The sequence below is a fragment of the Notamacropus eugenii genome, chromosome 2 (genome assembly GCF_028372415.1).
Source record: "Notamacropus eugenii isolate mMacEug1 chromosome 2, mMacEug1.pri_v2, whole genome shotgun sequence".
Taxonomy (NCBI): Eukaryota; Metazoa; Chordata; class Mammalia; order Diprotodontia; family Macropodidae; genus Notamacropus; species Notamacropus eugenii.
In genome coordinates this window covers 397,567,787-397,590,971 of record NC_092873.1, presented here as the reverse complement: position 1 = coordinate 397,590,971, position 23,185 = coordinate 397,567,787, and the positions used below count along the sequence as shown (strand labels likewise).

Sequence of the window (23,185 nt, the reverse complement as noted above, 5' to 3'; positions counted from 1 at the left end):
GTGTGTAGATAAATACACAAATATATTTAGTATTTACATAAAAGACAGTTTACGAGAGAGGATCAGGAATGGCTTCATGGAGGAAGCAATGCTGGAGCTTCAAGTTAAAAGAGAGGACTCTATGAAACAGAGTTGAGAAGAAAGAGCATTCCCAGCGAGGGGAAAGTCAGTAAAAAGGTATGGATATGGGAGACTGCATGTCGTGAGTCAGGAACAAAGAGGCTACTTTAGCTAGGTCAAAGAGTGTGCAAAGGGGCAGTAATATATAATGTGGCTGGAAAGATAGGCTTGAGCCAAGATGTGAAGGGCTCTAGAAAGGAGTCTATATTTTTTCCTAGAGTGAAAAGGGAACCACTGAAGATGACTGAGTAGTGAATTCACATGATCAGATCTGCACTTCAGGGAAACAACTTTGGCAGGAATGCATAGAATGGACAGGAAAGGAGAGAAACCTAGTAGCAGGGAAGGGTAAATGGAGGAAAAAGTGGTTAAAGAAGAGCACTTTACAAATATTATTTCATTTTATCCTTATAATATCCCTGGGAGGTGTTATTATTGTTCCCATTTTAAAGATGAAGAAACTAAGGCAGACAGAAGTTAAGTGATCTGTTAAGGGTCACGCAGCTCATGTCTGAGGCCAGATTAGAACTCAGGTGTTCTTGACTACAGGCTTAACACTCTATCCACCGTGCCACCTAGCTGCTATACAGAAGGGATAATTTTTATTTCATGCTGGAGAAGATGTGGCAAAATTGAAACACTAATATATTGTTGGTGGAGTTGTGAACTGATCCAACCATTATGGGGAGCAATTTGGAACTATGCCCAAAGGGCTATAAAAATGTGTGTACCCTTTGACCCTGTAATACACCTAGGGCTGTATCTCAAAAAGATGGTATAAACAGGAAAAGGTCCCAAATATACAAAAACATTTATAGCAGCTTTTTGTAGTGGCCAAGAATTGAAAATTGAGGGAGTGCCCATCAATTGAGAAATGGCTAAACAAGTTGTGGTATATGAATGTAATGGAATACTATTGTGCTATAAGAAATGACGAGCCGGAAGACTTCAGAGAGGCCTGGAAAGACTTAATGTGAACTGATGCTGAGTGAGGGGAGCAGAACCAGGAGAACACTGTACACAGTGTGATGACTAACTTTGATAGACTTGGCTCTTCTCAGCAATGCAAGGTTCTAAGACAACTCCAAAAGGCTCATCATGGAAAATGCTACCCACAGCCAGAAAAAGAACTATGGAGTCTGAATGCAGATCGAGGAATATTAGTTGCTCTCTCCCAAAAGTTTTGTTTTGTTTCTTCTTTCTTGTGGTTCATTCCATTGGTTATAATTCTTTATAACGTGACTAATGTGAAAATATATTTAATATGAATGTTTATGGAGAGCCTATATCAGACTGCATGCCATTTTGGGAGAGGGGAGGGGAATGAGGAGAAAATTAAGAACTCAAAAGCTTATGGAACTGAATGTTGTAAACTAAAAATAAATAAATATTTTAAAGTTCTTATTTCATTTATACTCTAAGTTTGCTGCTAAGGATTTTCATGGATTTAACTAACACCTCTACGAAGATGTTCATAGTTTGTTCTGTAGTTTTTTAGTTGTATCCAAACCTTCATGACACCATTTGGGGGTTTTTTGGGCAAAGATACTGGAATAGTTTGCCATTTTCTTTTTCAAGCACATTTTATAGATCATGTAATTAAACAACAGGATTAAGTGACTTGCCCAGGGTCACATAACTACTAAGTGTATGAGGCCAGAACTGAACTCAGGAAGATGTCTTCCTGGTTCCAAGTCCAATGATCTATGCATTGTACCCTAGCAATGTAGCCAAATATAATAGTTAAGGAAGGCAGAAATGGTTCTTCTTGATTCCAGGTGTAATACTCTATCCACCTCGTTGCCTAGAAAGATGACGACCACATCTTTATGCAGGGCCAGTATTTCCTCTTAGCTTTAATCCCAACCCACCAACTGTCTATTGGACTTTTTAAACTGATTGTTCCAAAAACATCTTAACTTTAACATGTCTAAAACTGGACTCACTGGTTTTTTCCCCAAACTATCTCTTCTTCCAAACTTCCCTTTTTCTGTTGAAGGTGTCACCATCCTTCCAGTCTCCCAGTTTCAAGACCATGGCACTATCCTCGACTCCTTACTCCCCGACATGGCCAAAAAGGTAAAGATTTTATCATTTGTATCTCTGCAATAGCTTCTGCATCTGACCACTTCTCTCTCCTCATGCAGTTTCTTTCTTAGGTCAGGCTCTCATCACCTCTCCTCTAGAATATTATGAGAGCCTCTTAATTGTTCTTCCAAATTCAAGTCTTGCTCATGTCAGTCCATATATAATCCATCTGCTAAAGTGACTTCTCTTGGGCAGAGATCAGACAGATCAAATCCAAGGGCTCCCAAATACTTCTAATATATTAATCTTCTATTTAGCTTCTAAAGTTCTTCATAGCCTGGTCCTTTTCTGTATTTACAGCCTCCCTAGACATTACTTCCCCATACACACTCTTCGATCCAGTCAAAAAGGCCTTCTCTGGGTTCCATATCTCATCTTCTATGTTTTCATACTGATTGTCCCACATGCATGGAATGTGTCTCTGACAAAAGACTACCTTACATATGGAGCTTCTCCTGATTCCCCAAAGTGCTAGGGCTCTCCTTGCTAAACTATCTTGTATTTAATGGACATGTGTATGTACACATATGTTTACACACACAATGTATATGTGTGCATACATATGTATATACATAATTCATGTAAATATGTGTATATGGTATCTTCAATGTCAGTGCAATTTTAAGCAATTTTAATCAAAACTATTAAAGTTTTATTTATTCTAGATATATATGAAAATATCTACCTATACATGTACATGCACAGAGACACATAGACACATATACATACACTTGTCTTCCCCATTAGAATATAATTCTCTTTTGCAAGCAGGGATTGGTTTATTCTGTGCATTTACATCTCACAGTATTTAACAGTCTCTGGCAGCTAGAAGCATTTAATAAATGCTGGTCGATTGACTGAGAGCTGTCAGATAAGATAATGTAAAAAGAGATGAAGAAACTAATACATATATATATATAATTAGACATTTTGAAGCACTAACCTAGGAGATTTTAAATGAAATAGACTATTAATAAAGCCATTATCATTATCATTATTATTATTTGCTTGTTAGGGCATCTCTGGTAAGATGCACAATGATTCATGGTTCACATAACATGAAGTGCAAACTGTATTTCTCCAAAGAATGAAATACAATGCATCATACTTCCTTATTTTTTGTGTCAGAAATGTACTTACCTGGATATATTCTGTAAGAGTGTTGAAGACCTGTTTTGCCACTTGAATTGCTTTGGAAAAATTCCGTTGTCCTTGTTCATCAATCACATCTTTCCCAGAGTAATACCAGTAAAAATCACTAATTGATTCCTATAAAATGGAGGAAATATCACTAAAGCTATCACTTTCCCAATGATCTTTAAATAGTACAACAAACTTAAATAATACAATACAAAAATAAATTGAAAATGTTTTTTGAAGAAAGGGTCTTAATGTATTATGTCCTTCATACTCCAAAATTTTATTTAGTAACTCCTTCTTTAGATAAAAGCCCAATAAGGAGAAATAAAGACATGGGGAAACTAGCTTTAAAATTACTTTCTGTGTTGAATTATGCTAAATTTCACACAGTTTTACAGACCTAATAGAATTTATAAATATGCATGCATAAAGAAATATTTGATACTATATGTGTGAACAGGGTGGTACAGTAGATAATCAAGGAAAAGAATTTCTTTTGTACAGATATCATCTTTCTTCCCATCTCAAAAATAAATCCAGCATGAATCATGCAGAATAAGATGTTCGCTGTTTCTCTTTTGAATTTGAGGTAACTGGTAAGATGTTATAATATCAACAAAAATAGTGAAATCAATGAAAACTAGATTGATCTCTACCCAATAAAATATTTAAGACAATAAATTATATTCTAGTAAGAATTTTAACTGGTTAAGGTAAGATAATTTTGCTTTATGTGAGGAATGGTGTAAAATTATGTATATATCTACTATATCACATTTAATGCACTAAATTTAGATTTTTCTCATGTGATTAAAAATGTATCACTGAAAAATAGGAAAATGGAATTGGAGGGTTTTTTGATAATTATTGATTAATTTTTTAAATAAAGTCAGGGAAATAAATTATCTACTTGAGGACCATGATTATTGAAGAGTTGAACAATGTTTTAGAATTCATTAACTTGTCAGGGCACTGGGCTATAACAAAATCTAGCTCTTGTGCTATGATCCTATGTTGCAGAGTGTGGGATTTAGAGTTAGAAGATCTAGTTTCAAATCCTGGCTCTGCCATTTACTTCCCTATTGGACTGTAGACAAGAATTTAATTTCTCTGGGCCTCAATTTCCTTGATTGAAATGAAAGCCTGGATTACATTACCTCTAATATTCCTTTCAGCTCTTAAATTATGATTCCCTATACATTTGCAAAATTTCATATTAATTAAGATGTTGGTGATTGGTTTCAAAGAGTCAATTTGTAATTTTAAACTGAGTGGCATGAACAACCTTAAACCATAAATGTTAACCTAAAGATGAGTAATTATGAAAAGCTGCAAGCTCTTTTTTCAAAAATTTTCCTCCATTCAGCATGGAAAATAATTGACCAAAATCTTTAGGTAATTTGCAAAAAGAAATCAATTATAAATGCCCCTGGGAAAAATTAAAGAATGAACATGGGCCCAGAAAAATAAACAAAATAAAATAGAAAGTAAGAAGCAAGAGAGGAGAGAACTGGGAAAAGGTAATAGGGATCCAACACCAGGAGCTGACATGAACATTATTTTTAGTTTTGGAGGCTGGGGGATCAAAAATATAATATTCAGAATACTTCTATTAGGTAAAAATCAAAACACAGTTAAAAACATGTCATAGCTCAGGGTTTGCTAGATCATTCCATCTCTTTTGATCATTTCAGTTGCTGGTAGTACAGAAGGTATGGTACCTGAACTCTCAATAGGTAGTCCACTGTGGAGATGATTATATTGACAGTTGTATTATTACCAGTCTGCGTTCTCAGATAATTCTGAAAATCTACAAGAATTAAAAAAAAGAAAGTCATCATGCTAGCTCAAATTCAAAGTATAGTTGTTTAAATGAGTGTACATTTAATGGACATTTATTCTTTCCATTACTTATGTAACAGAAAATTATCAGGTATGAGAGTCTAGTACTGGGCTTTTTTAATTTTAAAAAATTCAATCCTCATCCACTTACTGAAAAAAAATTCACTAGTACCATATTTCTAAATGTTCCACAGAATCCATATAACTTTGAAAATATTTTATGCTGAGAAAAACAAGTTACAGATATTTTCTTTTTTTTCTAAGAGAACTCTGACCAGGTGGTCTACTATATGTTTCTACATCATATGTAGGAATTTAGGAATCTAATCATTAAACTTTCATGAAACCTGTCAAACTCTTAACAATGTAGTACAGTAGAAAAAGAAAAAAAAACACTATTCAAGTCCAAATTCCAGTTTAGACAAGTCACTTGATCACTCTCTTAGTTTCCTCCTTTCTAAAATGAAAATATGTATTACCTATCTCAGGGAGTTGATGTGAGGAAACAAATGAAATAATATATTTGAAGGCCCTCTGAAAAAGTATATAGTAATTTACAATTATAAAGTAATAGCGAAACACCTTGTAAACCTGAAAGTAGAAGATAAATGTGAGTTATCACTGTCATCTCGGGAACCAAAGAACATGTATTTATTGCTACCATCACTTGATCTGGATGGCTAGAAGACAGCTCACAAACCTGAGTTGTGTCCTTCGCAAAGCAACTGAAGGAAGCGGAAGAGGTCACAGGTGAATTCATCATCCTGAAGTACTTTCTCTCCTGTAGAAAGGCCACACATACGGAACATCACTAACTACTCTCAGTTCTTTCCCATACTTCCTCCCCAGCTGCAAGCCCAACAGAACCTGCAAGTTGATATAACATTGTTCTGAGCCAAAAATCATTGCCAATCATAGCGTCACTTCTATCTGAAGCTCATGAGGGCATGCGCTTAGTAGATAGATGCCATTTCCCTTTGGTAAAGACATTTAACACTTCAAATACCTAAATTTACTTCTGTAAAATGCAGCAGCATGGGCTTGGCAACATTTTTAAACAACCTGTTGGTTTATCTGCATTTGTAATTTGGGAGTATGTTTTTGGTTTGTGTGGGCATGAACTCTGTATACCCTACAATGTTTAATGTAGTTCCAAACCACCCTTCATGTGAGAAAAAGAATTACTCCTGTATGTCTTCCAAATAAAAAGGCTTCTTTTGGAACATGACAGTTACTAGGAAGCTTATCATTCCATTTTACATGATCCTGTTAAATGTTTGCCTACAGACAATAACAAGTCAAGGAACACTTAAGAATCGCTGACATAGCAAAAGTAACTAATCTTAAAGTTCTGTTCCAACAGTCTTGGGAAACGAGTGAATGGATAATTTCAAATATCAAATTTAGGGGGAAACTTTAGGAGCTTATGAGAACTAGAATTAAAATTTAAACAAAAGGTAGTGCAAATTAGAAGTCAGATGAGCTAACTCTAGGCAGATACATCTTATAGCCACAGAAAACATTTTTACAACAAGGAGATTAATGATGTTTATAAGCACCAGAAGTTTGGACTTTCTTATCAGTTAATTCAATCCCTCTAAACACTGTTTTTCCCCATGAGAGAAAAATACAGATAAAAAACAATAATGAACATGATAAAAATGTTTTTGACTATGTGGGTATGTCCCAGAATCTGAGATTCATAACAACATAGTACAGTGAAAAGTATTTTTTAAGTAAGCGAAAGCAATTGTGTATTTTTTTAGATTTAGCATTTATTAGCTTGGAAATAATCTGAATTAAGATAGAAAATGTATAATGATAAAATCTTGAATGGTCAGAATTATAAAAAAAAAATAGAGTCTGTGACTTTCAAAGTGAGAGGCTTTGGTGCGATAGTGGGATCCGGCATAGGGAGCCATAGGGAAAAGAGTTTATAAGGAAGACGTGGCAGAAAAATTGATTAATAAGCAAAGCAAATATTTTATTTTAAGGTAGAACCTTAAAGTTTTCTTTTATTGCTTTTGCTAACTCATAAGGAGAAATGAGTTTAGAATAAAGTTGTCCATTGCTGGAGATAAACCAATAGTAGGGAAGACTTCAGAGTTTTCTTGGAGAAAGGATAGAAGAAACACTCAAATTCTTGAGGTTCATTTTCCGTAGGTACATGCTTCATTTATTCAACCAAGGCACGTTAAGAGATAGAGTATGAAGGAGTATAGAAATGTAAGTAAAAAGTTGTGTATTTCAAGTTCTGTGAATGTCATCTAATATTACTGTACTCTGATATCATTTTCATGTTATCTATTCCCTCAAAAGTATGTATGCATTGCACATTTCAGTTGTGTCCAACTCTACATGACTCCATTTGGGGTTTTCTTGGCAGAGATACTGTAGCAGTTTGCCATTTCCTTCTCCAGCTCATTTTACAGCTGAGGAAATGGAGGCAAACAGGGTTAAGTGACTTGTCCAGGGAAACACAGTCTAAGTGTCCGTGACCAGACTGGAACTCAGGGAGATGAATTTTCCTGAATCCAGAATGGGCATTTTATCCACTCTGCCACCAAGCTGCCCCCCATGTATGCACAGCATTGTCAAAAACTATAAAGTACAATACAGATGTAAAACTATTATGATCATATCAATTTCAAAGAGAAGCTGAAAAACACAACTAGTTGATCAGGAATACTCTAAGACTGTTTAGTCTATTTCTCATTTTTGAATTTACACTCCAAAGTGTCTAGTGTTGGTACAAAGGGAGAGCATTAGTTGCTTTGTACAGTGTTTTAACCAGCCTTGTTGTAGAGGTTGAATGCTTAAAGTGTACGGTCCCAAAGATGGAAAGATAAGCAAACAATTGTTATTTGAAAATGTCCTTTGGAAACATCCATTAGAGAAAAGTTTCTATACAAGTCATTGAAGATTGAGTTAAATACATATTTTTTGAAAAATAAGAGAACTCACATTTGATGATTTATAAATGGGTCAGATTTCTTATACTTACTGAAATCTACATATCAATCTACCAGTATACATTTATTAAGAATCTAATACATGCCCATGAACTGAGCTAGACATTGGAGGTAAATAGAAATATAGACTTCCTTCTTGCCAAGAGTTTTTATTTTATTGTGGGATATATTCCTAGATAAGTAAAAACAAATTATAAACAAAATTAATACAAAGTGACTTTGAGAGGGGTGGGGGCAAGTGGTCTGAACAACTGGAAGAATCAGGAAAGGTTTATCATGAAGGGTGTTTTAGCTGAATACTGAAGGAAGCATAGATTGTGCAGAGGCATAGATGAAGAGGTACAGCATTCTAGATGTGGTTTCCTGCCTAGGACAAGGCATGGAGGTTAACTATGGAAAGTTGTATACTAGATATATGTAGGAAGCCAGAGAGGCTGGAGGTAGACTGTGAAAGGCTTTCATGCCAGAAGGTTTGTGTTTTATCCTAGAGATGATAGGGGCCCATGGAAACTTCTGGAGCAGAAGAATGATCTGCTCAGTCCTATGCTTAAAGGATTATCATCTCAGCCTCTGTGTGGAAGATAACTTGGAGATGGCAGGGAGAACAATTAGAGATGATGGTAGTGACCAAACATGAAGTGCTAAGGGCTTTAGGATAGCTGTGGTATCAGTGGAGAAAAGGGAACAAACTTGGTCAAAGTAGAGAAGAGGGAGGACAAGAAACTCAGCAATAAACTATTTCTGAAGTGAAGGTATTTTCATCTCTTAACTGTTTCCTCTGAAGATGAGTCACATGTGACTGAATATTTAGCACAGCTATGGTATGATGAAAATGTTCTCAATTCTAAGACCTTTCATACAAGGATATTTGGAAAGCAGCGGACTGGTTGGATTTTCTAAACAAATTTCCAAGTATCATCTGTTTTGCTCCTTCAGTATAAGAGTCATGGGACCTTTTAATCTGACTTATAGCTAAAACCTACAGATGTTGTCTCCCCCATTAAAAATGTGAGTTTCTTGAGAACAAGGACTGCCTCTTTTTATTCTACCACTTTGAATATTGTTACTTCTTAATGAATCCTTTTTCATTCATTCACTCATTCAAAATAAGTCCTTATATAAAGATTAAATCTTAAAAACTAGTATTGGTTTTCAGATAGGCCATAATTATAATTATATGAAAATCTGTTATGATATCAAACAACACAGGGCAGTTGGAGTACTAGAGGGGGTCTGAACCTATGATTTCATTGGTGTAAAGAACTTTCATTATAGAAATTTCCTGCACAGATGCATATTGTACAACAAATCTATAATTTATAGTTGTAAAGGGTTCCCTGGGGTATTGAAGGGTTAAATGGCTTGACAATGGTCACTCAGGTGATATTTCTCAGATGTCAGGTGCTACCCTCTATTCTCTTGACAATTTTGGAAACTGAGGGTGATGAACTGAAGGTAATTGGCTTCAGGAGCACCAGGGCAAAGTTTGGCTGCTAGTCATTAGCAGCAGTAGATGAGCACCTACTGGAAGACTAAATTATAATTTTGACAATTAATTTTGTGTCCACTCATTTCATATGAACTGCATGGAAGATATACCTGAGGTAACTATGATGTTGTTGTTAAATACATAAATTCATGCCTACAAACAAAAATACATACAAATTAATATCCTTACATAGGTACACAGTACGTAGCATATGACTTGTGGAGCTGAGTAACTTTGTTTAATTTCAAGTGATATAAACCAGACCACAATTATTTATCTAGTATATTTGTACAGTAATATGACTACCGTCAGGTTAAAATGCTGTGAGGGCCCATGCTGCATATAAATGATATGGTAACAGAGATGGATGGCTTTATGTCTGCAGAGGGTGCAGGATCAGCAGTCTAACTGGAGATGTATATAAAAAAGTGACATTGTAATATGATGTAAACTAGAATTAAAAACTACAATGAAATGGAGAAAAATGTCCGGAGTGCTAAAACCCTCATTTCTTCTGTCTGAAAAACATACCCTTTTGTGAACATCCAGCATGGATCTACGGTAGTACGAATATTCAATAAATAATTTTAATGATGACAAAATGAAATATACTAGAGGACATTATTATTTTTACTTATACAAAAAATTTAAGATTTGACTTAAAATTGGATGTTTATCTGCATTTTTAACTGGCTACCAATCAGTACCAGCTTAAGAAACACTGGATTCAAAATGCTAATATATTCAGTTTGAGTTTGCTCTGTACCAAATATACTACAGTGTTATTCATTCAGCCTAAGAAGGCTTAAATGTCAGGCCGAGTTAGAGACAGGCACGTTGTGAGTGCTCAATAATTTATTTGTGACCATTTTAATTTGTAATAATTTAGCTTTTACCAGTATATAAATTGTCACTTATGAAAATTATAGGCAGCAAGTTACATTTTCCAGTCATCAGCAAACCAAGAAATAGTAAATGCCACCCTAGAGATCTAAAAATTTTTTGACTTACTTGATTTTAGCTGAGCTAATTCTCAAAGAACAAACAACCAATATTAGGTCTATGTCTAAAGGAACTCAAAAATAACCTAATTAGAAAAAGTTGAGGAACAATATACACTGTTTTAACTTTAACAGTGCTTTAAAAAAAAAAAACAAACCAGATTTGTACCAGAGTAATTCTGTGAAACAGATGCATTTGGCTATGCGCTATGAATTTTTGTAAACATAACTAGAAAGTATACCATTAACTTAAAGAATATGACTGTGATAACAAAAACATGAGAGATAAAATATTTATTCTTCATAATGTTGTTAATAAAAAATTATAAACTGGTATATGTTGAGGAAAAATAGAAGACAAAATATTTAAAGCTAACATGTCCTTGTAAATGGGTTCACCACAAATCAATATGATATATCCAAATCAGAGACTAAAATAGGGCAAAGTAAAGAAAATATTTTATGATCATAAAATCTGAAATGTGAATTGTTATTACTGTTGTTAACCTTGTTTTCACCAAAACCAGAAGTTTTTAAAGAATCATTTAATTTAGAAGAGCTCTCCAAACATGTTTACCAAAAAGCTCAATGTACTTTTAAACTTTCATGTCCATGCACAAAATGAGCTTAGAACAGAGTCTGATATTTGATAATGCCTTTAAATTATTCTGAAATTTTAATGCAAAAGGCAGACAAGGAATATAAATGATGAAGAAATTTTAAAATAATTGCTATTTCTGGAATATATAATTGACAAAATTCAACTTTCTATTGGCAATAATTAACCACAAAGTGGTTCATTAGGCCACTGGAGTAACTTTTCAGAGGTCTTTGTTGCCAGGGCACTAAATGTGCAAGAACTTTGCAAAACATTTCCTCATCATACATTTTCTATATAAATTTGGTCTAATTAAATTTCTATACAGACTGAGATACATATTGTACAGCAGAAATAAATAATGAAAACACAGAGGCAACATCTTTCACTATCACAACTACAAATGGAATTTGGAAAGAGAGGAATACTGTGTTTTCAGGCTTATTGCAATTTTCTGAAGAGACAACACAGGTTCTGAGAATTGTGATGAAAGAAGAAAGCATCTAAGAATGCAATGAAATTAATATTAATGCAAATTTATGTTGAGAACCTTGTTCTGCTGCTAAAATAAACAAGATAAACAAAAAAACAAAAGGTGTAACATTGAGTAAATGAGTTATAAGAACAAGAAGTACATTTGCTTAGGAATAACTGGGGTTCTGTTAAGTACAAAGTCCCAGGATTTTGTAAAAGAGTGGTAATACTGGTGAGGGAGGAAGGGAAAGCAAGTATAAACCTTTATAACAATGCGAAAACAACTTGGAAAAAGACATTACTATCAACACATCTGATAACAATATTCACATACTATAGGTAAGCACTGACTTATGACATTTACAATCCCAGAGTAGAAGCAAATATAGCTCCAATTGGGATACCAAAGTTAAAGGCAACCATGACATTTGTCATGTCATTCATATGTAGACAAAAAATGTTAAAACTTCAATATCAAATGGAGAAGTTAGTGATTATAGAGAACATTTTAGACATCAGTGCCTTCCCTTCAATTGCTTATGAGTAGAGATGAGGCTTAGAACAAGTATCTGGCCTATACAAAGAAGTGGACAAAAAGCACATAAGCAGGCATCTGACAGATAATTGTTGAGTTAACAGTTCAATTCAACAGACTTTTGTTGTGGATATACAATGTACACAGAATTTAAACTACTGAAAAAAGTCTACTCATCTTCACAAAATTTTTTGGTAAGATAATTTGTACGTAGTAAAATCCTAGTCATATGATTGCTGCATTACAGTTAGGTGAACATGGTTTGTTAGGGAAATTGTAAATAAGTGAACCATCCAAAGATCCATATATTCTCTTCCAGAAACAAACACTGCTTGAGCCTAATGCTCTGAAAAGATATTGCTAGCACTAACACATCGGGATTCTTTGGTGTATCCTTGGAGTATATAAATCGTTTCAATAAAATGATCATATGAAAGGAACATTTAGGTATAAAACTGAAGTGCATTGATTATGTCTTAAAGTCACAATTAATACAAGGGCACAAGTGATAATAATCAGCTCTTAATTGATCAAATAAAGTGAACACTGGAGATACAAGTTAGTCTGATTCTTCCTTCAGACATAGAAAAGAATCTGGGTTTTCAAAGGTTATGTCAGCAGAGTAGACATTCTGACAGCTCTGACCCAAGTTCAAAAGGCTGCAAATATGGGTCCAGCAACAGGATATGTGCCATCATGGCAGCACAAGCTTAGATCAGAGTGGAAAGGCTCATCTCCAGAAAACTGGCTATCAGATAAACAATGTGGTTGACTATAACTACTGATGGAGGCTGTAAGGGGTGGGGGTTTTCAATCTACATGAGTGGAAGAAGTAACCACAATGACAAAATAAGATACTTTTTGAAATACTGAAATAAATGTAAGTATGGTTATAAAAGTTCATTTATGTCCCTAATAGCTTAATGGTATATTTAATAATATTTTAAATCTGCTTCTTGTCTAATAATTGTATAGTTATGTTACATTAAGGGTAAGATAAGAAATATGTTGATTTTCCAACATTAGGAAATTGAAAAGTTCTTAAATACCAGAGCCCATGTGGAAAGAGAAAAGAAACAACAAGAGGTGAACCAGATCTGCTTTCTATTCCATTCTGGATTTATCACAGATTTCCTGAGATTGCACAAATCAGTGCAGCCATAAAGCCACAGTAAATACAAAACATAAATACTACAGAAGGACCACAGCACAAATTCTATTTATTTATGTATACAATCACTGCAAAATACTGGGACCACTAAAAGAAAAAGAAAAGACATATTAAACAAACAAAACAAAATTTAACTAAACAAAGCTTGCTGCTCGCTCAGCTGGTATGACAATCATCGCAATTCCTGAAAGAACAATGCAACAGAGAAGGGTTGGCATAAGAACTAAAAGAAATTAGAGTGCACAATGATAACTAAAGAATCACTTCATTTAAAGAGTTAAATAAGAAAAAAATGTACACACATACACACACAAAGTTTTACTCTTCAAGTGCTAAAGCTAAAAACAGAAACATATAAGACAGTTTGGTTTTTTTTAATAATTACCACGCTCATGGGTGATGACTGAGGAAAGGAGGACAAGACATTTACAGAAGGTGAAAGAAAAGGAAATGGGGAAAAAGAAAAAAAAAGTTGAGTTTTATTCTTAAAATTTTGAAGTAGATATGACACATGCTCAATATTGGTTTGGGCAAGTCAATTCTTTGTTGAAGGGAAAGAATAAATACATCAAGTAAAACTCAGATAAATCATAAAATATATCCTGACATCAGAATAACCACTCACAATCAAAAAAGTGTTATTACTGAATTTGAAAGCATGAAATTGATCCTAACCTACATTCTGTTGACTATGAAAGTGAATAAATACTTAGATGAGGGCTGCATTGACTACACCTTTTAGGGTTTTGAACTTACTAATATTGACTAAATCATGTTTAATTAAATTAGGCTTAAAGTATCTTAAACATTCTGGGTAATAAATTGCTGTGAAACATAAAAATAGTCTAACACTGATGTATTTCTCATGAAAAAAGTTAGTGCTCTAGAATATACTCCCATGTCAGACTAGAACTGAGAATATCTCCCCAAAAAGACAAGGGATCTACCTAATTTTTTTTTAACTTGGTGTGTTTGTTCCATGTCAGACAATCTCAAACCAGAGAGGCATGACAGTGTTGCCACTGACAACTACAGAAATACAAAAAATGATATAGTATTTACTTTTAAGTGTGTGAAGGTAACTTTAGAGAAGTAGCATGGTATAGTACAGAGGATTTAGAAGCAGGGAGACCTAGGTTCAAATCCTACCTCTGACATTTACTAGTTCTGTCACCTTGGGCAAATCACAACCCCTCTGTGCTCCAACTTCCTGTATAATAAAGAGGTAGGACTTGATGGCTTCCAAGGCTCCTTTAAGCTCTAAAATCTGTGATCCTATATAGCAAATTATGTTTTGGCTTCTAGCTGATAATGAATGGAACTTGGACATTGAAATGCTAAGTGGAAAACGAAGGCAAAGGAGTTAATTTAATAGGTGACAACGGTTAAACATGCACAATCTATGAACTTCAAAATACAGTAAAAATATGCAATAAATTCTTTTTTTCTTCTTCCTAAGTAGAATTATACAGAAACATCTGTATTGATGACACATACAAAAAGAGGAAATTCATCTTGATTTCAAGATCATTCCCTGCAAATACACAATGATTCCAAATTAGAACACTGACAAAATGATGGAGCCCATTGAAACCAAAACAAAATGGAAAAAAACATGATCTAATAAAGATAAATTAGTTCAAAATCAGCACATAAAGTAGGGTATTTTTAAAAAGAATAAAACACGCCATAACAATGCTTTCTGGAGGAAAAAACCTTTTATACTAAATACCTTCTAAAATGAAGATGCAGTTTCTCTCATCTCTAATTCTATTTATTACAAAAATTGATGGTAATCTTTTATTTAATGTATTTGTCAATTATTAAATGAAATAATTTGAACTGTATAAAATAGAACGACTCCATCTTTCTATCTCACATTTCTAGATTTATCAAGGGAAAACATATAATACACAGAATGAATCATAATAGGCATATTCATAGGTGACTATTACATGAACTACCGGGCATGCGAATATCAAAAAAGCTTTCTTATTTTGGCAAAGCATGATTCAAAGGATCTAACTTATCCCCCTCTCTGACACACTTAGCATCAGCTTAGCAAAATGATGCTCTCATTTACGTTACTTCGGCCACTAAGGGGCTTGCATTGTAACAGGTTTATACTACTGTTTATAGAAGAAATCATTAAGCTATATTTTCCTATTTCAACAGAGTTCTAAAAAATCCTGACCTTCTATTTCACTGCATTGTCTCAAACGCACTATGCTACTTCTTGATATATTCTAAAGCATTCAATAATATATCTTGGGGGGTAGGACAGAAATATTCATCCTTTGAGATTCTCTCATCGTTTTATGAGCACCTTGAACTAAATAGCTAATAACTTACAGTCAACTTTCAAGTACCCATAGAACTTGGGAATTTTCTCCATTACCTAGCTCATTATCAGGTGACTCAGAGAAGGTCTGGGAAAAAACTGTTAAATTATAAATACAATGTGAATATAAGAAAAATTATGTACCTATATGTTTTTGAGTTTATGCCTACATTTCAAAGCCAAATATAGATTAGCCATTCATTATCACTACCATTAAGGCATCCGCTTCTTTTTGGCGCATGTGTAATTGAGAGTTGACTCCATGAAATAAACTATATAATTTCCCTGAATGGAAAAAATGATTGGAATTTTCTTTTTTAATCTGTGAATACCTGATCCTTCTTCTGTCACCATTCCAAGTCCTTCAGCTTTGTTTTGTCTCTCAAATGCATTGAGGTCAAGGACACTGCAATAACAAAAACAAAAAAAGGACAGAAATATTTTGAAAATCTGTAAACATAATATTGTGATTTCACAATAAATAAGTATGTCTTAAAATTTTCAATAAAGTATGAAATAGTTCAATTCAATTCAATAAACATTTATCCCTACTAAATGCAAGGAACTGTGCCTACGTACTCTGGAAGCAGAGTTTAAAAAAAAGAAAGGTCCTACCCTCAAGAATCTAATAAGATGTGATCACAGCAATATTCAAATTTTTCCATCCCTAGAATTTAAGCTTGTTTTTCCTTTAAAAAATACTGAAATCATCCTTGAGACTTAACTGGCTCAGAGGCTTAAAGGCTGAACATGTCTGTATCGATTTCCTGATCTCTGAGAATAAAATAGCCATAAAGAGTTTCAGGTATCCTCTCTTCTGGCTGGTGGACAACAGGCGACTCAGGCAAGGGAGCTTCGCTCCACTTAATCAACTTGAGGTGTCCTCAGCACCTATTCCTGTTTAATATCCTCTTCTGGTTATGGCTAAGTAAATCTCCTTTTGTTAACTATTGAATGCCCTATGAATGTCTCATTTTATTCTAATATTGACCCTAAACTTCCAGGAGACTGGCTTGAATTAGGCCCAGCACAGATATTTGCTGCTAGATGAAGATGGGGAAAAAAAATCACCAACTGTGCTGACTGAGTCTACCACATGTAATATAATCTCAGCTGGGATCTTAATTGTAGCAAGGGAATCCTTTTACACCTTCCCATTTGAATCACTATCCCAATCACCACAGTGACTTTTCCAAACCTTTACACCCCTTTTTAAACTTCCAATGGCTCTCCCTCCATCACACTCTCAGCTGAGACCCTTGTTTCATATTTTATTTAAAAAATTAATTCCATTCATTAAAAGGTTACTCTTCTCCCCTCCTCATTTTACATCATTCAGATGCGTTCACACACTGTCTCTTCTTTTACTTGATTCACATGAGAAGGTGGTGCTTCTTGTCATGGCAAATCCCTCTACTTGAACAAGTGATCTCATTCCATCACATCTTCTCCAGCAGTTTGTCACCTCTATCATTTCCACTCTCTCACTAACCTTCATTCTCTTTGTCTATTGGCTGCTGTCTTGCTGCCTAGAAACACTCTCATGTCTTCCCCATTCTCAAAAAAACCCTTTATTTGATCTATCCATTCCCACTTACTATTTTTGTTTTAATGGCTAAACTCCTTGTGAAGGCCATCTACAATCTCCGCTACCACATCCTTTCCTCTTACTCTTTGTTCAACTTTCCGCCGCCCAGTTTATAATGTCATAATTCACCTGAAACTCCTCTCCAAATTTACCACTGTCTTTTGTTGCTATATCTAACAGCCTCTTCTCAGTTTGGCCTCTTTGCAACCTTTGATTCTGTTTTTCTCCTTCATCTCCATGAAACTGTTCTCTCTAGGTTTTCATGACACTGTTCTTTGTTGGCTCTACTTCTACTGGTCCCCAGTTGACCTGATCTATATCTTGCCTTTGGACCCAGATGACTCCAGAGGAGAAAGTGAGGTTAGTGACTTTGTACAGCCTTCCCTCACTTGAATCCAATTCACTTGCAAATCATGGCATCACCTTCCTGATGTCCTTTGTTCTGGAAGAAGACTGGAACAACAACTCCCTTTCTGTCTCTTTTGCTGGATGTCTCTAACTATAAGGATTCCCCCCAGATTCTGAATTAGGTCTTCTTTCCTTCTCCCTCTATGCTATTTCACTTGGTGATTTCATTAGCTACTATAGTTCCAATTATTAACTCTACATGGGTGATTCTCAGATGACCCAGCCCTTACCTCTATCCTCACATCTCCAACCCTCTATCCAGACATAGACTTCCTAACTCCCTTATTAGTGTTAAAGATGCACACTGTCTAGGTGTCATCTTCCACTCCTTACTCTCTAATTCTCAACTCCTGGATCCAATCAGTTGCAAAGTCCTGTTGATTCTACCTCCATAATATCTCTCTTCTTTTTTCTGACACAGCCATCATTCTGGTATAGACCCTCATCACCTCATTCTTGAATTACTGCAACAGCCTTGTGGTTGGTCTTCCCTGACTCCAGTTCCTCCCCACTCCAGTTCATCCTCCAATGAGTTATCAAAGTGATCTTCCTAAAGCACAGGTCTAGTCATTATTCAACACTATTCAACAAACTGCAGTGACTCCCAATAGCCCCCAGGAAAAAAATATAAACTTCTCTGTTTGGCTTTAAAAATCCTTAATAACTTGGCCTCTTCCCATGTTTCTGGTGTTGTTATACTTTACTTGCCCCCTTTGTGTGCTGTATGATTCTATGACTGGCCTCATTGCTGTTCATTACACAAGACTATCTCTGTACTCATTGCCTTTTCACTGGTTGTCCCAAGAGCCTGGATTTCTTTACCTTCTAATCCCACTTTATGCAATTAGCCTTTTCTTTTCATCCTTAATACTCATGCCTTCCAACTGAGATTATCTCCAATGTATCCTCTATATGTTTTGGTTTATACATAGTTATTTGCATATGGTTTTACTCATTATAATATGAGTTACTTGAAGGCAGGAATTATTTTCACCTTCCTTTGTATCCCCAAAGCTTAGAACTGTACCTGGCACATAGGAGGTGTCTAATAAACACCTGCTGACTTGATTTGACCTGACTTGATACAATATATACCTAAGTAAGTATAATAAAAAGTAGAATGTGATAGAGAAAAAGGAAATATAAACGAAGTGCTCTGGGGAAATTTGTAGTTGAGAGATCACTTTCAGCTCATTCTCATAAAATTAGGGGGAAAATAATGATAATCATGGTGGCCTAAAAATCTTCTCTTACTAAATAATGAACAAGACAGATCCTCATTACTGACTAATCTACTCTCTGACAATATTTTTAGTGGAAAGGTTTATGAATATTCTGCTAAACAAAGGGAAGTCAGACTATTACATAAGAAAAATAAGCCTCCTTTCCTATTCAAATGAAATCATAATACCTCTCTGAGTATTGAATGGATATGAGATAGAAAGAAACCCTGAATATTAAATGAATTATTATAGTGGTTTCTATCTGTGGTCTATGAAAGATTTTTTTAACTGAACATTATATTTAATTTAGGATGCTTACTTTTCTTTATGTAACATATTTTATATCAAGTTTTTATCCCCTAAAAGGCTGAAGTAGTAAAAAAAAATTAGGATACTTCATGACTCTTTCAAAATATTTTAACTAAAATGAAACATAAACATGAACAGATTTCAAATCTCTAATGTGCAAATCAATATTTATAAAAAGATTGTTCTCTAGAACCCTAGAGTTCAGAGATTAGAAATTCCATGAGAAAATATTACTTGTGATATTAGATCAAGTCAAGAATATGACAGAGTGCTAGACTTGATGTCTGGAGAAACATCTCAAGTGTGAATCCTGTCTCTTTTGCTCACTAATTTTGTGACCAAAAACAAGGCAATTAATATCTCCAAGCAGAATCATTCCAAATTTGCACTTACATTTATTTGCCTTACCTGCTTAATCTTATAGAAACTTATTGGACTTACATTTTGTTTCAAGCACATAAATTTTGCCTTTCCAGAGGAAACTGGAAACACTGTCTTTTAACATTTGGCTTGTCTCTCTCTGTAATGTGCCATCTCTACAAAATCGTGAAGCTCCATTTGCTCAAAGATATCTGCGGACATAATGCTTCTGGCAATACCTTCTTTAATGTATCTGTAACTGACTAAAAGATAAGAATTCTATCTCAATCAGACATGAATAGCGCTCTTCCCACTTGGCTCTCAAGAGAGCAATCACCTGTGTGTTCCTTATTACATGGGCAGGTAAATTGTATATCAAGCCTCACATTCCTCTCTTTCTTCCAGCACTGTGCACTCTAAGATGAGTGTTTGAGATGCCTTTTTTTTTTTCTTCTGATGTCAGTAAAAGCCACACACTTCTCATCTCTGACATAGCTCCTCATATATGTGCAATGACACAGATATACCTAAGTACCATTATTGTACTGAACTTGACACAACTGTCTATAATACAAACTTAACTATCTATTAACTAGAATTTAGTCCTCCCATGACTTAGCGTTGTTTTGAGGCTCACATGAAATCATTTATGCAAAGTACTTTGCAAAATTAAAGTATTATATACTTAGCTATTATACATTTTCTCCAAAATCTTAAATGCGAAATCATATGAAATGATGTTCAAAAAATAAATTTTCTGTGCAATAGATTGGCTTAATTAGTTAATTCTCTGTCCTTAAATTTTCCTAATCACCAATTTAACTCAGGGATATTATATACTCCTAAACTTTGAACAGCATTTATGGATTCCATTAATATATTTACTGATATTGAAAATTATTCATTTTTAGTCTATGGCTCACAAATATAAATTTTCTAAATTCACTATAATATAAAGTATATTCTCTTTCTTCCACAAACTGACCCAAAACACTTTGTCATTTTTTTCTCCTTAGCTCCCATTACACCCTACCAAGTACACAGCACCTTGTACATGGGGAACAGTTAAGAAATGTTTGTTCAATTTAATTTACTTAGAAAAGCATAGCCATGTTGCCTTCTGGTTTCTTCCCTTAAAAGTCTACGCTGTCTGCTTCTTGGTTGGGATGGGGGAGGCTGTTAAAGTAATCATTCTAGACAATGACTTTCCTGTGATAGCTGGATTCAAGTTGAAATGATTTCCTCCATCTGTAATCTTTTAAAATCAATAATAGTATCAATGCCTTTAATAGCTTTCTGAATAATATCAGAGATGACAGATTCCATTTTACAGATCCAATATATTCTAAAGGACTAGAGATATAAAGAGCTGTGACCAAATTTCAAGTAATCTTTAGGCTATTAGCATATTTCAAATTAATTTAATTCAATTGACAACTAGTATCATTAAAAGGTGATGCTTACATAGCTCAGGAATTGTTTTGATTTGCATATAGCCAAAATTGTGCAGGTAAGATGCATTTAGTGATTTGGCTTAAAGATTAAAATGAATCTTTAACTTTTCAAAAAACTTTCAAACAAATTATCTTACTTGTTTATTATAATAAATTATGTGCAGGCATGGCAGGTAATATTATCCTAATTTTATGGTTTGGGACACTAAAACCCAAAGAGTAGAGAAAGGTTGTGACTAATTAATGTCCGTAACAAGTCTATAACAAGTCTTTTAGGACAACTGTTCTTTTCATGACATTAGGCTGACATAATTCAATAGCAAATTCAAGTCAACAAATATTTATTAGGTAGTTATCTTCTGCAAGGTACTGCGCTAGGCTTCGGAGATTACCAATCAAAAATTGCAACCACCCCTGCCCTCAAAGAACATACATTATATTCAACAATGAGATCATTTCCATGTTGGAAGGGCTCATTATAAGAGTCCACTAAATGAGTGCTCATAATCACGGAGATTGTGAACTTTTGGAAGATTGAATGTGACCTATCAAATTTGGGGAAATTAATTAGCCTTTCCAGGCCTCATTTTGTTCATCCTTAAAATAACAAGGCTGGACTAGATGGAATCTTCCACCCAGATTCACAGATAGATGTGAAATCTACGTACCTTCTTCATTCCTATGTCTTTTCTCTCTATGCCATCTTAGCCTCTCTTTTTCCTTCTGACCATATTGCACTATCTCTACCCACTCTTTAATACATCTTTAATCTTTTCCTCTCAACTGGATCCTCAGGACTCTTCAACCACATAATGCTTAAGTTTCTCCCTTTCTTAAATCTTCCCACACTATCATCCTCTTTGCAGCACTTGACACTGTTGTCTGTCTTCTTGATTCTTTCTCCTTTTCTACACCTCGTTCTTCTTTGACTTTAATGGCACTGCATTCAATGGCACTCCTTCTTCCCTCTTACCACTGCTGCCCTGACTCTTTTGGTGGTTCTTTATTCTCCCCAATCCTTTAAATGCAAGTGATCCTTGGTCATATTTTTAATACATTCTTTTACTCAGTGATCCTTTTCCATGTATTTAGTGATTATTACCCCATGCAGCAGATTTCCAGAGTTTAAGATCCCTAGCCCAAATCTTTTCTCAGAGTTTCAGTCATCCAGCTGTTCACCCTCCTCCAAAGCCTGGCCTCACAATTTAATTTCTGTTTTTGTAGATATACCACCATCCTTTCAGCATGCTCAAATCACTTTTGATTCTTTCCTCTCTCTCAACCACCACTTCCTGTTTAATAACTTCCATTCCTTCTCTCTACTCACGTGGGAACCATTATACACTAGGACTTTATTATCTCACCAAGATTAATTATAATAATCTAGCCTCATAACAAGTCTTTCTGCCTCTATGCTACACCATTTTCACACTGCTGATATTTTCCTGATACACTGCTCTGATCATGTGACTTCTTTCCCCAAAAAACTTCAGTGGTTTCCTCTGAAGAATAAAGCACAGAGACCTGCATTCTTATTCACTTCACTTTCTAGCCTGCTGGTATCCTGGATTTCATGATCTCCAGAAACTCATCATTCTGTAAAGTGAATTCAACTCTAATGCACACTTTCTCAGATCATTTCTCACCCTGGCTACAAGAGTTTATCATGGTTCCACTACTGAGAACCCTCTCTCCCCCCTGCTTTTTCAATTTCTTTTTATGTGATATCTTCTCCCATTAGATTATGAGTTCCCTGAGGGTAGGAACTGTCATATCACCTTTTAATTTTGGATTAATTTTATTAATTGCATGTTAAATCTAATGCACATTTTAAAGAAACCAAACTATATAAAACAGCTCATCTTTTATATATAGTTATCTTTTCTGCTCTTCCTGGTATAGCAAAATATTCATATTTTCTAAGAAGAATAAAAATAATATTTTTTAAAAAGTATAAATTCCTAATTCAAAAACTAAAGTCCTACCTCTAGCCCCCAAATGTGGCTCCAATCTGTCAGTCAAACCTTATTGTTTATGACTTCCCTTTAGGAATATTGTTTTAGTCAAACCAG

The 23,185-nt window shown here is 34.6% G+C and overlaps 1 protein-coding gene across 11 annotated transcripts in view; it reads right to left on the bottom strand.

Annotated features, from left to right (window-relative positions):
- The window catches only part of RYR2 (ryanodine receptor 2), an 826,096-nt gene that overhangs the window by 79,692 nt on the left and 723,219 nt on the right, over positions 1-23,185 (bottom strand). For all 11 annotated transcript variants that reach the window (XM_072637850.1, XM_072637853.1, XM_072637851.1 and 8 more), the window contains 4 exons: positions 16,104-16,177; positions 5,891-5,971; positions 5,070-5,158; positions 3,349-3,477 (listed from right to left, as the gene is read on the bottom strand). In XM_072637850.1, coding sequence (XP_072493951.1) covers positions 3,349-3,477; positions 5,070-5,158; positions 5,891-5,971; positions 16,104-16,177 — 373 coding nt within the window. The remainder of the gene's footprint in view (positions 1-3,348; positions 3,478-5,069; positions 5,159-5,890; positions 5,972-16,103; positions 16,178-23,185) is intronic.